The sequence below is a fragment of the Salmo trutta genome, chromosome 21 (genome assembly GCF_901001165.1).
Source record: "Salmo trutta chromosome 21, fSalTru1.1, whole genome shotgun sequence".
NCBI lineage: Eukaryota > Metazoa > Chordata > Actinopteri > Salmoniformes > Salmonidae > Salmo > Salmo trutta.
This window is the reverse complement of record NC_042977.1, coordinates 21,521,920-21,539,304: the sequence shown is the minus strand read 5'-3', so window position 1 is coordinate 21,539,304 and position 17,385 is coordinate 21,521,920. Positions and strand designations below refer to the sequence as shown.

Genomic DNA, 17,385 nt, shown 5'->3' with positions numbered 1-17,385 from the left:
TGATGTGGATAGGGGCATGCTCCCTCTGCTGTTTCCTGAAGTCCACCATTAGCTCCTTTGTTTTGTTGACGTTGAGAGAGAGGTTACTTTCCTGGCACCACTCTGCCAGGGCCTTCACCTCCCTGTAGGCTGTCTCATCATTGTTGGTAATGAGGCTTACTACTGTTGTGACGTCTGCAAACTTGATTATTGATTTGGAGGCGTACATGGCCACGCTGTCATGGATGAACAGGGACTCCAGGAGGGGGCTGAGCAAGCACCCTTGTGGGGCCCCAGTGTTGAGGATTAGCAAAGTGGAGATTTTATGTCCTACCTTCACTGCCTGGGGGCGGCCCGTCAGGAAGTCCAAGACCCAGTTACACAGGGCGGGGTTCAGGCCCAGGGCCCAGAGCTTAATGATGAGCTTGGAGGGTACTATGGTGTTGAAGGCTGAGCTATAGTCAATGAACAGCATTCATCTGCAAACTTGATGATTGAGTTGGAGGCGTGCATGGCCACGCTGTCATGGGTGAACAGGGAGTACAGGAGGGGGCTGAGCATGCACCCTTGTGGGGCCCCCGTGTTGAGGATCAGCGAAGTGGAGGTGTTGTTTCCTACCTTCACCACCTGGGGGCAGCCCGTTAAGAAGTCCAGGACCCAGTTACACAGGGCGGGGTTCAGGCCCAGGGCCCCGAGCTTAATGATGAGCTTGGAGGGTACTATGGTGTTGAAGGCTGAGCTATAGTCAATGAACAGCATTCTTACATAGGTATTCCTCTTGTCCAGATGGGATAGGGCAGTGTGCAGTGCAATGGCGATTGCATCGTCTGTGGATCTATTGGGGCGGTAAGCAAATTGGGTCTAGAGTGTCAGGTAAGGTAGAGGTGATATGATCCTTAACTAGCCTCTCAACGCACTTCATGATGACAGAAGGGGGTGCTATGGGGCGATAGTCATTTAGTTCAGTTACCTTTGCTTTCTTGGGTACAAGAACAATGGTTGACATCTTGAAGCAAGTGGGGACAGCAGACTGGGATAGGGAGAGATTGAATATATCCGTAAACACTCCAACCAGCTGGTCTGCGCATGCTCTGAGGACGCAGCTAGGGATGGGCCGGTAGCCTTGCGAGGGTTAATGCTTAAATGTCTCACTCACATCGGCCATGGAGAATGAGAGCCCACAGTCCTTGGGAGCGGGCTGCGTCGGTGGTACTGTGTTATCCTCAGGGTGAAAAAGAGCATGACGTCTGTGTCTGTGACATGGCTGGTTTCCCCTTTGTAATCCGTGATTGTCTGTTGACCCTACTACATACGTCTCGTGTCTGAGCCATTGAATTGTCTCTGTACTGACGTTTTGCCTGATTGATTGCCTTACGGAGGGAATAACTACACTGTTTGTCATATTCCCAGTCACCTTGCCATGGTTAAATGCGGTGGTTCACACTTTCAGTTTTGCGCGAATGCTGCCATCTATCCATGGTTTCTGGTTTGGATAGGTTTTCATAGTCACATTGGGAACAACATCCCCATACACTTCCTGATGAACTCAGTCACCTTGTCCATGTATACGTCAATGTTATTCTCAGAGGCTACCCAGAACATATCTGCGTGATCAAAATGCATTCCGATTGGTCAGACCAGTGTTAAATAGACCTTAGCACGAGTACTTCCTGTTTGAGTTTCTGCCTATAGGAAGGGAGGAGCAAAATGGAGTCGTGATCTGATTTTCCGAAGGGAGGGCGGGGGAGGGCCTTGTAGGCATCTCGAAAGGGGGAGTAGCAGTGGTCGAGTTTTTTCAGAGTGGGTACTACAGTCAATGTGTTGATAGAACTTCGGTAGCGTTTTCCTCAAATTTGCTTTGTTGAAATCCCCAGCTACAATAAATGCGGCCTCAGGATATGTGGTTTCCAGTTTGCATAAAGTCCAGTGTAGTTCCTTGAGGGCCATCGTGGTATCGGCTTGAGGGAAAATATACACGGCTGTGACTATAACCAAAGAGAATTCTCTTGGGAGGTAATACGGTCGGCATTTGATTGTGAGGTATTCTAGGTCAGGTGAACAAAAGGATTTGAGTTTCTGTATGTTATCACAATCACACCATGAGTAGTTAATCATGATACATACACCACTGCCTTTCTTCTTCCCAGAGAGTTCTTTATTCCTGTCTGCGCGATGTACTGAGAACCCAGCTGGCTATATGGACGGGGACAGCATATCCTGAGAGAGCCATGATTCCATTAAACAGAGTATGTTACAGTCCCTGATGTCTCCCTGGAAGGAGATCCTCGCCCTGAGCTTGTCTACTTCATTGTTCAGAGACTGAACATTAGCGAGTAATATACTCGGAAGCGGTGGATGGTGTGCACGCCTCCTGAGTTTGACTAGAAGTCCACTCCAAATACCTCTCTCCGCTGGCGGTGTCTTGGAGCAGCGTCTGGGATAAGTTCAATTGCCCTGGGGGCTACGAACAAAGGATCAAATTCGGGAAAGTCATATTCCTGGTCGTAATGCTGGTGAGTTACCACCGTTCTGATATCCAACAGTTCTTTTTGGATTCCCGAATGGCGCAGCGGTCTATGGCACTGCATCTCAGTGCAAGAGGCGTCACTACAGACACCCTGGTTCGATTCCGGCTGTATCACAACCGGCCGTGATTGGGAGTCCCATAGGGCGGCGCACAATTGACCCAGCGTCATCCGGATTTGGCCCGTGTAGGCTGTCATTGTAAGAATTTGTTCTTAACTGACTTGCCTAGTTAAATAAAGGTTAAATGTAAAAATAAATAAAAAAAACATTTCCGGCTTTATGTAATAACACAAAAAAACGTTCTGTGCTAATATTGTATGAAAAAAATACTACAAAGTTGCTTAGGAGCGAGAAACAGTGTTTCCATGTCTGTCGGCGCCATCTTCCTTGTCCAAGCATGTAGCGTTATACCCAAGAAGACTTGAGGCTTTAATCACTGTCAAAGATGCTTCAACAAAGTACTGAGTAAAGACTCTGAATACTTGTGTAAATGCAATATCAGCTTTTTATTTTTTATCAAATTAGCAAACATTTCTAAAAACCTGTTTTTGCTTTGTTATTATGGGGTATTGTGTGTAGATTGATGAGGGGAAAAAAACGATTTAGTCAATTATAGAATAAGGCTGTAACCTAACAAAATGTGGAAAAAGGCAAAGGGTCTGAATACTTCCTGAAGGCACTGTATAGAATTGCTTTGAGGGCACAAATAAAGTTGTTATAGAAGATGCCCCGTCTCTGAACTGACCTGTCTTCAGTGGGAAGGTGGGACAAGAGTGCTGACTCTCGGAGCAGGCCCACAGCAGACTTCCAGTGGTGATTCTCCAAAACTGAGCTATTCTACAATGGAAAACACAACCCAAAAAAATACTCAGAGTATTAAAGAGGTAATTATATTGTACATGGGCTAGATGATGTCTGATGCCAACCATTAACATGTATTTTAAAGTCATTCAATATTTTATGGACAACTATATCAGCATTTTATCCATCAAAGAGACTAAAATAATGATGAGTAGAGAGTAGGGCTAACCTCATTTAGTTGACTGGTCGACCGAGATTTCTTTAGTCGAGCAGTCACAATTAATACATTTTTTCATGGTGCACAAGACACCTGTCTGATTCGCACCCGTCTCAGTGGTCTAATAAATTGCGGAGGCCACGGGGATGGCACAGTCCATCACTCTAAGACATGTGATACTGCAATTGTGTATGTTTATGTAAAAATAATGGTGCAATCTAATATTATTTTATAAAAATGCACTTTCTTCCGCATTGGATATGGTAGCTGTCCGCCGTTCTGAAACAGAATCTTTAGTGCGCTGTAGAATTGCCGCCTTTCCCTATGTTGCTATGTGCATAACAGCAAAATTAACCAGCATATTGGGATTGAGAACAATGCAGCAGGGGTAGCAGCAGCAGAGGCGAGGAAACAGCCCTTGCCTTAAGCCCTATTCGGACAGGATTAGTTTTACTGGGGTTGGTCGGGTAATGTAATTATGTGCACAAGCACAAAACATGTTATTTTAGTCCCGCCGAATCTGCCATGTCAGTAATTTGTACATGGTAGGAGAGTAACAATTCCAACCAGAATAAACGACTGTTTTTTGGTGAACGCCAAGGTCCACTGATAATACTAGTCCCGTGTGAATCAACATCCCTGTGTTGCTCATGGTATGAGCAAGAAAACAATAACTGATTTCATAAATTGAACGTAGTGCTGTATATAGCCTATATATGAAGGGCCTACATGTACCAACGTTCACAGTGAATGCTTTTGTTTATATGTTTTGCGCGTATGAATTGAATATTGCCAAATGTATCAGTAAAAAATATTGAGCCTATTTAATGTAACCCTTGCTGTTAATTGATCGCAAAGCAGCATACAACTTATCTAAACTTTTGGAAATGACAAGTTCACTTTCTCATCCATAGCCTTAGAACGCATCTCAAGTGCTGTAGGCTGGGGGGCATTTTGGACGTCTACTGCGGATCGCTAAAATATCCTAATGATTATGATCATACTTCATCAATTCAAATATTATGGCGACACTACTGTATACCAAATATGGTTTGGTATGGTTTAGAAACTTGGGAACCATGCTCAAGTTATCAGTGTAGCCCAATTATTGCCTAACACAGTGTGACCATCGGGCTCTTTCTTGAGTCATTTGCGTGTCTTAATTATTTAATTAAACAGTGTGCTTAAAGCGTCAGACAAGCTCAACGCATATGCAGTTGGTTTTATTCAAACACAGGGTGTGTCTGTCTATATATGGAAAAATAAGTTTAAACATTTAGACCAATCGATTGGTCGAAAGAACAGGACGACTCTCGGTCGACTGCCCTTGTAGAGAAAGTGGAGTAGTACGCATTGATCCCAGTTTGAGAAAATTGGTTTTATCACCACAAGCATCAACATTGAGCCCAGAGGCTATTTTCAGTATAGGGCCTTACCTTGTACAGTGCTGCTAGATAATGGTTTGTTTTGATGAGGAAAGGCTGGTTGACACCTGGATGGTCTAGATCATGGGTGGCAGCAGCCAGCAGACCCAGCAGGAGATCACAGGAAGTCATCGTCTCAGCAAGCTGCAAAACAGAGAACTCTCCTCATCAGACTCCTCATGAAGAGGTACAGTTGGAACAAACTTCTCCAGGTGTACTTCTCCAGGTGTACTTGTAGGTTATTCTTTTTTTGGTCCACACATTTTGAAGGCTACAGCACTTACAAAGATATACACATCCTTCTACAAAATAAAACACTACAAAAAATAAACACATTTTCAAAGAAATGTGAAAAGCTTAAGCGTATTGATCTGTTTTGAGGACATTCAGTTGTAGATGAGTCATTTGTTAGTGGTTAACAGTGTAATTCTCTCTCACCTTGGGCTCCTGCAGGTAACAATACATAGCCTGAGTCACGTCCGCAGCGTGGACTGCATTGTGGTAGGGGTTCTGGCTGCGGTAGTCCTCTTGAATCATGACTAACAACAACAACAACAACATTACGTATTCATTTCATTTGGGGAGAGTTTCAACTATGCATCACCACTTCATTCAAGTAGACAATATTGAGTTTAAATAAACCCATGTCCCAGTGCAATACAGTGTATTTAATTTAATTTCAATACCTAAAAATCTTCTAAGTTTAACCATGTCCAGCTGAAAGAGCTCAATTAACCCATAACTGTTGAATAAGTGAAAGGTCAGGTTGACGAGGCTGTTCCCTGTAAGTAAGCAGAACAGAAACAATAAATCAACAAATGCATAATAACACTGCAGTTTGTAATAACAGACAAGGGAAGGGACACATGATGTAATAGTCCTACTCCTTAATCTAAAGCTGAACTCTAACCACATCTACTTAGTCTGACTAGCAAACCGCCATCCACAACAAAATCACTAGCAAAACGCCATCCACAACAAAATCACTAGCCATCTCCATCCACATTTATAGAAAACTATTATGTGAGTGAACATTTTCCAAATGAAAATAGAGAGCAATACGTGTCAGGGTGAGAAAATAAAGCAGGCATGCACTGCATTTGCAATTCTCAAACAGTAGAGGGCAACAATCACCTAGGAAAACACCTTACCGTTTGTAAGTCTGTCAAAAAGGAACATGTCAAAGTTCCAGTTTCCAACCTTCTCCAGCATTAACTGAAATACATTAAGAATTTTATTGGGTTACAATTATCACCTGACCAATTTTTACTCAGTGATACTACAATACTTACATATTTAGGAAGTATTGTTGCTGGATAGATTGCCACTAACCTTGGCTTGACCTGTGTAGTCATCGTCAAGGAGGTATCCTAGTGGGTTGGAGGCTGGGATGCCACGGATGAACCGTGACGAGTGGAGGTACCTCTGAAAGCTCAGCAGCCTGCGGACATTCCTGGCAGACACAGGTCCCGCAGACTGGGGTCGGGCTGTGGAAACAAAAGCACAGGATGATTAGCTATGGTTGAAATGTACTCACTTTGCTCTAAAGCTAAGCCAAGTTTATATAGCTAACAACTTAATTCATTTCCAGGTAAGAGTAACATGATGCTTTGTTGCATTATTTTTTAAGTAGCTTTCAAGAGATGTCCATCTCCACAACCGCCAGAAGTTCGCTTACCACCTTTTTTTTCCATAGCTAAGTAATATTTCAAGTTGCAGTTGGCTAGCTAGCTACTTCACATGCGTTGGTGATTTAAAAAAAAACAAAAAAACACCATCAGTTGGCTTTTGGAGCTCTAGAACACTGAAAGGTTTTCAAACAGTTCTATTACAGAATTCCATTCTCCATATGTGCACACAACTCTAATCTACACTCTGTACTAAAAGCAGAGCACAGCATATCATTCAGGACAAAGTAAAAAAACACGTCAAAAAGTCAATAACATTAGGGTTAATACTGTACTGTACTGTAATAACCTCAATATAGAACAGATGCATTTCAAGAAAGAGTTAGAATAATAACCTGTTTACTGTGAAACTTTTTGAAAGGAGGAGGGAAGTGTCAAGAGTCCCAAGTCAATTCAAACAGTGAGTAGCATTGACAGAGGACAAACACAAGAGAGGATTTGAGCCCGCCATGCTGTGGCCACCCCCACCACTGTGACTAGTGCAAAGAGGTGTGAGTGTGCAGACATGCTGCTGACACAGCAGCCCATTCTCCAGCCAGCTGGCAGCCCACCAATCTGAGTACCGCATTGTCAACGCACACTCACCAACCATTGCAGACTAGCAAGCCTCAAATGGCCTCTTGTAGCAAACCTGCATTCTAGAAAACTCTTGGAAAGATCAAGGCATTAACAAACAAAGCCAGGATTAATGTCTAATGTCTAATAGGTGATGGTCCTAAAACATTCTAAAATGCAATATTGATTGCTGGAAAGTTTTGCACAGTCAGCAAACACAACACTTACGATCACGTCAATAGGACAGCCAGCTAGATGGCTTCCATTGATCAATTTGCTAGAGAGACTTTGTACAATGGTCTTTTCATAGACCTTTTCAGAAGATCCAATTTGACAAGTGAATAATATCAAATGCTTTAATTTAATTAATTCAAGCACATGACAGTTTAAATGTCATATCAGTTAAAATGATATAATCATATCCACTACAGCATGTGGATGTGTATCTTGCCTACATTTAGATGAGGGATTGTTGAGTGTCCACTTTACATCTGCCATTTAGTTCATAAGCCAAGTTATCATACAGGGTTACTTCAATCATAAGAGCAACAAGCAACAAATCATGGGTTGTAAAATGGTTCAGCTTCTTTATTGATAGAAGGGGTTTTAAGGGGTGGTCACACAATGAATGGGAGTTTTTGGTTCATACTTACAGTGCAAAGTTCGGAAATCGACATACAAGTAGGGATGGGACCCTCTTGGCTCCGGTTCAAACCCCACCTGGCTTCTGACTCTCACATCTCCTAGAAGGAATGGGAAAACACGGTCCTCAAGGTACTGGCAATAAAGAGGTGTTTCATTTAATAAAGCATTGGGCCTGCAGAGACTGAGGCTGCGTCTCAAATAGCTCCTTATTCCCTATGTAGTGCACTACTTTTGACCAGGACCCATAGGGCTCTGGTCAAAAGTAGTGCACAACATAGGGTATAGGGTGCCCTTTGGGAGATAAAGGCTGAGGCAACACAGACACAGCTGAAGAGGAAGCATGGCTTTGACACATTAGTATTCACACTGGTGTCAGTGAGCTGGAGAAGAGGAAGCCTTCTCTATTCAGACTAGATCAAAACAGACTCTGCAGTTATATTAGATAGAGTTAGGTAGTTATTTAGTTGGGAGACATCTTACATTCCTCGCCTGTGATATAAAACATCTTAAGAACTGTTAGCCATGCTGACTAAGAAAGAGTACATGTTAAAGATCCTGTATTCATAAGAGACAGGATCGTAAAACAGAAACACATACCCTTTCTTAGTCAGTATGTCTAAAGTACTATTAGACCTTATATTTGCATTTTTAGAAGACGCTCTTATCCTGAGCCACTTTCAGGAGCAATTGGGGTTAAGTGCCTTGCTCAAGGGCACATCGACAGAGCCTTTTCGGCTCGGGGATTCTAACCAGCAACCTTTCAGTTACTGGCCCAACGCTCTAACCACTAGGCTACCAGCCACCTTGCTGGGTAAGATTACCCATAGATGTACATACAAGATTAGACATGGAACAGCAGTAGAGCTATTGCTTATCTACTAATTAACAAACATGCATCAAAACATTACTTAAATCATCAATTTTCATATGTGTGCTGAAAAAGGTCATACGATATGTTTCTATATATGGATTGAGAAAAATCAAGTGAATATCATACCATACGTACCGAGCATCCGAATGTAGAGAGCTGTTTGATTCTCACTGTCATAAGAGATCGCCCCTCGTCTCTGCAAGGACACAAGGAAGGGATCATTAAGGCCTCAGACACACCAATAGAGTTTGCTGGCCGAGTGCGCACCAATCTTACATGTAGAATCGTGTGAAGAATTTCGCAGTCAGACATCTACAGTGGGTGGTCTTACAAAAGCATTTGCGACGCACATTTCACAGAGTTGGTAACATAATACGCAGTAAAAACAGAAACATTGAACGAACCGCCTCTCCTCCCCTAGTGACTGCCCTGCAGCACTTCTACTGTAACAGTCAGGGGAGGTGAGGGGTGCCCTTCTGCTGTGTCACATGCAGCTGTAACCATGTGACAGTGGAGGACATTAAAGCCCTCTGCAGGACCCAGTCATTCTTTATACTTCAGGGGTCATGCAGAGCTCCCTGCAGCGAGAGAGAGGCCCCTGGAGCCCACAGTTTCTTCCAAAAACCAGCAAGTTTGGTAAATGAACAGAAAATGCACTGTTATTCCTTGTTACTATTTCTTCCAACTCAACAAAACATTCAGATATTTTATTTCAACTCTGTGTTGTCCCAATTCAGTTATCCATCTCGTCAAACTCTCAAGACAAACTATCAATTAAATGTGCATCTTCTTGGCAAAGTAGTTCATGGGATTTAAAGGGATCTGTGAAAGATTCCCAGAACTGTTGTCCAAACCCTTGCCCAAGCTCAGTTTCAGCTAATGAAGCTAAACACAGCTGGCCTGTGGGAAATTGCTCACCCAGAGAATGCTGTCTAATTAGCAGCAATAGGATGGGTTTCGGTATTGGCCACTGGGAAATCACACAAACCACATGGAGCAAAGCGAACCACTCAAATGTCACCACTCACTCACTTTCCCACCACCCAAAGACGCCTCAATGATTTTGGACAGAGCTTTTGTCATTAAAAACTCAAATGATGGAACACTAACAGGTCCCCACTGGTGTCCTAAACAATAAACAACAAAAACTACATTTGACAAAACCTCTAACAGTATTTTTTTATGCTCCTCTCCTCCCCGTCCCTTCCTCTCTTTTTCTGCTCCTCCCCTCGCCCTCTGATGCAAATGCTCTCTCAGCTCACCGGGGTGTCCCCAGATGGCATAAACTTCGAACTATGACGTCAATCTCCTCAACATATTTGCATAATTTACATTCCTCCATCAGCCAAGCCCTAGTCGCATAAGTGCTGTTGAATGCAAAGGCTTAAGACATATGCCATACCGGCTTCTCTGGCCAGTGGCTGTACTTATACAGTCTTGCATGTGACTTTGCACTGAGTTTAGAATACAAGACCTGAAATGTGTGGTACTTGTAGACAATGTTCCCTCATTTTTTTCAGCACTGAGTACATTTCAAGCCTGCTGAATGGAAACGTGAAGGTTGTAAAAATTCTGTGCAACTTCTGGCGTGCGTTTTTTTGTGAACACAGACTGTACCCGCTTTAAGTTACAGTTATAACCATGGCCAAGTAGGCTACTGTGGCTATTGGATCATAATGTATGCCTATCAGAGTGCCCTAACATAAACAATAGAGAAAATGCATCCCATAACATTTTAACATGGAAATAGCTTTTCAATCATTCAGCCTACAGTAGCAGCCAATGTGTGGTGTTCAATGTAGGCCTCGATTCCGTGAGACTTTTGGAAAAAATATGCAGGGCTTGACAACCTGTTTATCCACTTGTCTTTTAGACAAGGAAGTGACTGAAGATTTGTTGTTTGATGAAAGAAACCACTTTACAAAATAAAGTTATTATTATTATTCCCATACCATTATTACAGTGAATCAGACAAACTATGCTACCCTCTGCCTATTGGCTACTTAGCTTATTCAAGCCTGTCTCAAAATACAACACTGCCCCTTTAAGACAGAAAAACATTTCTTTACCTGACTCGCTTTTTAAAGATGGCTAGAAATGCACACGTTAAGTGCTCTGTTCAGAAGCAACCACACCCCCATTTATAACTAGAAATGATCTATAACTGGGCTACTAACTCACTAGCAAAGAATATAAACAAGTGGCTACATGCAGATCTCAAAACAAGCGCATCTACTTGCGACCACTCATGCTGTAAACACAGTCCAGTTCAAAGGAATGGCACAGATCCATATACTGTATGGCAATGGTCTATTTGAATATAGAGATACTGCAGCTCTGATTGGTTATGCCGCGCTGGTCTGTAGAATCATGCCTGTCAATGCAATAGAATCCTTCTCCAGTGCGTTCAGCCTACAAGAAAATTCCTTGCATACTAAGTATTGCATAGTTAATTTTGTTTCTGTATGTTTTATTGAAAGTGGCTAATATTGGCAATTCCCACAGTAGAAGGAAATGTTGTTAGTGTTAACTAAAGGGGAAATTTAGAAGGTTGAGTGAAGTTCAATCTTGTGCAGAACGGCTGATATTTCTTCTGCGCAGCAGTCCCGGGGGAGCCGGTGCGCAGCTTAGAGGGAACATTGCATGTAGATTATATTGCTTAAAAAATATGTAGAAAAATTTACAAAATCAAAAAAGGGTACTTTAAAGATATTTACATATATTTTTTAGTTTCCATAAATGAATGCACAGAAATTGTATTCTTTATCTAAACAGTACTTACAGTTCAGAGCACACAGTAAGTTTCAAATGACACCAAAGACTGGTTTTGTAGCATGTACAGACTCATCATTGTAGTGTCTTAAAGAAGGCCTGGGTAAGGCCAAAACCGCATTTCCTAAATTGAATTTGTTATTTCTCAATAGTTATTTTGGATTCAGATTTTAAAAAGGTATGCCAAATGCATCCTTCCACCAAATGACCTTTCTATGGATTTCATTTCAGTAAGATCCTAAACATCATAAATATCTTTGGACCAACCTCATATGGAATGGCCCAGCTGACAGACGACACAAAACTGTGGTGGTGGGTCATCAAGCGCTTCTTCGCTATATGAAACCAACTGATCGTGAGTAGCAGGCAACCAGCACAGCAATGAACTAGAATCAACCATGTTAGTGCATGTATGGACAAGCCTGTGTTGTGTGCTTAGCTTAGGGCATCACACATACTGTAATTTGTTACTTTAATCCTTTATACTCGTGGGAATTGGCCTATATGGATAGGGCTAAATTGAAAGTATGAAAAGTATATGCATAACCATGGTAGCAATTTAAAGGCAACAGTGTTTGGAGATAATGGGGAAATGATTAGATCAAAAGGTGAGAACACAATAGTTCAACTGACACAAAACTGAATCCAAACATTAAACTGTTGATTTTATGTGCATTTTACATTTACTGTACATTGTTGATAACGAAATCTGAGAACACTCTGGATACATTCAGTTACACGATAAGACTACTCATTGAAAATGTGGGCTAGGTGCAACATAAGACAAAAAAATGATAAGGGTTGGAGTGTGCAAAGTTCCTAAGCAATTTAAATAAATTTTTATGACACAAAGAAAAGTCTTCAATTATATTTTACCAAATAGGGCTATCTTCTGTATACCACCCCCTACCTTGTCACAACACAAGTGATTGTCTCAAACACATTAAGGAAAGAAAATCCACAAATTAACTTTCAACAAGGCACACCTGTTAATTGAAAAGTACCGCATGAAGCTGGTTGAGAGAATGCCAAGAGTGTGCAAAGCTGTTATCAAATATGAAATATATTTTGATTTGTTGAACACTTTTTGGGTTACTACATGATTCCATATGTGTTATTTCATAGTTTTGATGTCTTCACTATTATTCTTCATTGTAGAAAATAGTAAAACTAAAGAAAAACCCTTGAATGAGTATCTGTGTCCAAACTTTTGACTGGTATTGTATGTATGTATGTATGTATGTATGTATGTATGTATGTATGTATGTATGTATGTATGTATGTATGTATGTATGTATGTATGTATGTATGTATGTATGTATGTATGTATGTATGTGACCTTTTCCACATTTTGTTGCGTTACAACCTTATTCTAAAATTGATTAAATAGTTGTTTTCTCCTTCATCAATCTACACATAATACCCCAGAATGACAAAGCAAAAACATTTTTATTTTTTTGTGCAAAAAATTAAAACGGAAATACTTTATGTACATAAGTATTCAGAGCCTTTACTCAGTACTTTGTTGAAGCACCTTTGGCAGCGATTACAGCCTCCAGCTGTCTTGGGTATGACACTACAAGCTTGGCAAACCTGTATTTGGGGAGTTTCTCCCATTCTTCTCTGCAGATCCTCTCAAGCTCCGTGAGGTTAGATGGGGAGCGTCAATGCAGAGCTATTTTCAGGTCTCTCCAGAGATGTTCGATCGGGCTCTGGCTGGGCCACTCAAGGACATTGAGACTTTTCCCGAAGCCACTCCTGCATTGTCTTGGCTATGTGCTTAGGGTTGTTGTCCTGCTGGAAGATGAACCTTCACCCCAGACTGAGGTCTTGAGCGCTCTGGAGAAGGTTTTCATCAAGGAACTCTCTATACTTTGCTCCGTTCATCTTTCCCTAAATCCTGACTAGTCTCCCAGTCCCTGCAACTGAAAAACATCCCCAATGTATGATTTTGCCACCACAATGCTTCATTGTAGGGATGGTGCCAGGTTTCCTCCAGACGTGACGCTTGATCTTCAGGCAAAAGACTTCAATCTTGTTTTCATTAGACCTGAGAATATTGTTTCTCGTGGTCAGAGTCCTTTAGGTGCCTTTTGACTATGAAGGCCTGATTGGTAAAGTGCTGCAGAGATGGTTGTCCTTCTGGAAGGTTCTCCCATCTCCACAGAGGAACTCTAGAGCTCTGTCAGAGTGACCATCACGTTCTTTGTCACCTCCCTGACCAAGGCCCTTCGTACCTTTCCCCAGATCTGTGCCTCAACACAATCCTGTCTCGGAGCTCTACGGACAATTCCTTCGACCTCATGGCTTGGTTGTTGCTCTGACATGCACTGTCAACTGCGGGACCTTATATAGACAGGTGTGTTCCTTTCCAAATCATGTCCAATCAATTGAATTTACCACAGGTGGACCAATCAAGTTGTAGAAACATCTCAAGTATGATCAATGGAAACAGGATGCACCTGAGCTCAATTTCAAGTCTCATAGCAAAGGGTCTGAATACTTATGAATATAAGCTATTTCAGTTTTTACTTTTAATACATTTGCTAAAATTTCAAAAAACTTGTTTTTGCTTTGTCATTATGGGGTATTGTGTGTAGATTGATGAGGAAAAACATTTAATACATTTTAGAATAAGGCTGTAACGTAACAAAATGCGGAAAAAGTCAAAGGGTCTGAATACTTTCCGAAGGCACTGTTGGTGTGTGTGTGTGTGTGTGTGTGTGTGTGTGTGTGTGTGTGTGTGTGTGTGTGTGTGTGTGTGTGTGTGTGTGTGTGTGTACGTACGTATATATAAGAGGTTGACCGATTAATCGGCATGGCCGATAAATTAGGGCTGATTTCAAGTTTTCATAACAATCGGTAATCTGCCTTTTTGGATGCCGGTTATGGCCAATTACATTGCAATCCATGAGGAAACTGCGTGGCAGGCTGACCACATGTTACGCGACTGCAGCGTCAAAAGGACCTTGTGGCTGCAAGGAGCCAAGGTAAGTTGCTAGCTAGCATTAAACTTATCTTCTAAAAAACAATCTTCACATAATCACTAGTTAACTACAGTCGTGGCTTAAGGTTTTGAGAATGACACAAATGCTAATTTTCACAAAGTGTGCTGCCTCAGTGTCTTTAGATATTTTTGTCAGATGTTACTATGGAATACTGAAGTATAATTACAAGCATTTAAGTGTCAAAGGCTTTTATTGACAATTACATGAAGTTGACGCAAAGATTCAATATTTGCAGTGTTGACCCTTCTTTTTCAAGACCTCTTCAATCCGCCCTGGCATGCTGTCAATTAACTTCTGGGCTACATCCTGACTGATGGCAGCCCATTCTTGCATAATCAATGCTTGGAGTTTGTCAGAATTTGTGGGTTTTTGTTTGTCCACCCGCCTCTTCAGGATTGACCAGAAGTTCTCAATGGGATTAAGGTCTGGGGAGTTTCCTGGCCATGGACCCAAAATATCGATGTTTTGTTCCCAGAGCCACTTAGTTATCAACTTTTGCCTTATGGCAAGGTGCTCCATCATGCTGGAGCTTTATGATCCGATAAATGGTTGATTTAGGTGCAATCTTACTGGCAGCAATATCCTTGCCTGTGAGGCCCTTTTTGTGCAAAGCAATGATAACGGCACGTGTTTCCTTGCAGGTAACCATGGTTGACAGAGGAAGAACAATGATTCCAAGCACCACCCTCCTTTTGAAGCTTCCAGTCTGTTATTCAAACTCAATCAGCATGACAGAGTGATCTCCAGCCTTGTCCTCGTCGACACACACCTGTGTTAACGAGAGAATCACTGACATGATGTCAGCTGGTCCTTTTGTGGCAGGGCTGAAATGCAGTGGAAATGTTTTGGGGGGATTCAGTTCATTTGCATGGCAAAGAGGGACTTTACAATTAATTGCAATTCATCTGATCCCTCTTCGTAACATTCTGGAGTATATGCAAATTGCCATCAATTTTGAGGCAGCAGACTTTGTGAAAATTAATATTTGTGTCATTCTCAAAACCTTTTGCCACAACTGCACACATGGTTGATGATATTACTAGGTTAACTAGCTTGTCCTGCGTTGCATATAATCAATGCGGAGCCTGTTAATTTATCATCGAATCACAGCCTACGTCAACTTCAAAAATTGAAAAGCCTTGCCAAAGTTTGACAGTGTTATTGTTAATACTGGCTGCTCCCTGTGTCTGTTAGCGGAGTGTTTTCTTATTGTGTTTATGTGGCAGCTAATGATAAAGTATGCTGACACAGATTGGACATTGTACTACTTCACTATTCTTTTACTGAGTGAGAGTAATCTATTCCATCATACTGTATGGGGCTGAATCAGTGTGAAATCAAATCACATACACATAGTTAGCAAGTGTTAATGCGAGGGTAGCTAAATGCTTGTGCTTCTAGTTCCGACAGTGCAGTAATATCTAACAAGTAATCTAACAAATTCACAACGACTACCTTATACACACACACACACACACACACACACACACACACACACACACACACACACACACACACACACACACACACACACACACAATGCAAGGGGATGGAATAAGAATATGTACATATAAATATACGGATGCGCAATGGCCATGCGGCATAGGCAAGATACAATAGATGGTATAAAATACAATATATACACATGAGATAAGTAATGTGGGATATGTAAAAATTATTAAAGTGCCATTATTTAAAGTGACTAGTGATACCATTATTAAATTCATTTATTCAAGCGGCCAGTGATTTGAGTCTGTTGGCAGCAGCCTCTCTATGTTAGTGATGGTTGTTTAACAGTCTCATGGCCTTGAGATAGAAGCTGTTTTTCAGTCTCTTGGTCCCAGCTTTGATGCACCTGTACTGGATGATAGCAGGGTTAACAGGCAGTGGCTCGGGTGGTTGTTGTCCTTGCTGATCTTTTTGCCTTCCTGTGAGATCGGGTGCTGTAGGTGTCATGGAGGGCAGGTAGTTCGTCCCCGGTGATGCATTGTGCAGACTGCACCACCCTCTGGAGAGCCTTGCGGTTGAGGGCGGTGCAGTTGCCGTACCAGGCTGTGATACAGCCCGACAGGATGCTCTCGATTGTGCATCTGTCGAAGTTTGTGAGGGTTTCAGGTGACAAGCCAAATTTCTTCAGCCTCCTGAGGTGCTGTTGTGCCTTCTTCACCACGCTGTCTGTGTGGGTGTATCATTTCAGTTTGTCCGTGATGTGTACACTGAGGAACTTAAAACGTTCCGCCTTCTCCAGTACAGTCCTGTCGATGTGGATAGGGGGGTGCTCCCTCTGCTGTTACCTGAAGTCCACAATCATCTCCTTTGTTTTGTTGACGTTGAGTGAGAGGTTATTTTCCTGACACCACACTCCGAGGGCCCTCACCTCCTCCTTGTAGGCTGTCTTGTCGTTGTTGGTAATCAAGCCTACTACTGTAGTGTCGTCTGCAAACATGATGATTGAGTTGGAGGCGTGCATGGCCACGCAGTCATGGGTGAACAGGGAGTACAGGAGAGGGCTGAGAACGCACCCTTGTGGGGCCCCAGTGTTGAGGATCAGCAGGGTGGAGATGTCATTTCCTACCTTCACCACCTGGGGCGGCCTGTCAGGAAGTCCAGGACCCAGTTGCACAGGGCCGGGTCGAGACCATGGGTCTCAAGCTTAATGATGAGTTTGGAGGGTACTATGGTGTTGAATGCTGAGCTGTAGTCAATGAACAGCATTCTTACATAGTTATTCCTCTTGTCCAGATGGGATAGGGCAGTGTGCAGTGTGACGGCGATTGCATCGTCTGTGGACCTATTGGGGCGGTAAGCAAATTGGAGTGGGTCTAGGGTATCAGGTAGGGTGGAGGTGATATGATCCTTGACTATTCTCTCAAAGCACTTCAAGATGACAGAAGTGAGT

The 17,385-nt window shown here is 42.4% G+C and overlaps 1 protein-coding gene across 14 annotated transcripts in view; it reads right to left on the bottom strand.

The window, feature by feature from the left end:
* Positions 1-17,385, bottom strand: part of LOC115156927 (high affinity cAMP-specific 3',5'-cyclic phosphodiesterase 7A) — a 56,646-nt gene that overhangs the window by 12,533 nt on the left and 26,728 nt on the right. For 2 of the 14 annotated variants that reach the window (XM_029704760.1, XM_029704765.1), the window contains exons 2-9: positions 8,833-8,902; positions 7,844-7,933; positions 6,280-6,434; positions 6,099-6,162; positions 5,634-5,729; positions 5,386-5,486; positions 4,960-5,091; positions 3,251-3,342 (exon numbers count right to left, since the gene is read on the bottom strand). In XM_029704760.1, the coding sequence (XP_029560620.1) occupies positions 3,251-3,342; positions 4,960-5,091; positions 5,386-5,486; positions 5,634-5,729; positions 6,099-6,162; positions 6,280-6,434; positions 7,844-7,933; positions 8,833-8,902 (800 nt within the window). Of the gene's footprint in view, positions 1-3,250; positions 3,343-4,959; positions 5,092-5,385; positions 5,487-5,633; positions 5,730-6,098; positions 6,163-6,279; positions 6,435-7,220; positions 7,809-7,843; positions 7,934-8,832; positions 8,903-8,982; positions 9,084-11,745; positions 11,815-17,385 lie in introns of those variants that run through there. The other 12 variants (XM_029704762.1, XM_029704767.1, XM_029704763.1 and 9 more) reach the window with 10 other exon arrangements.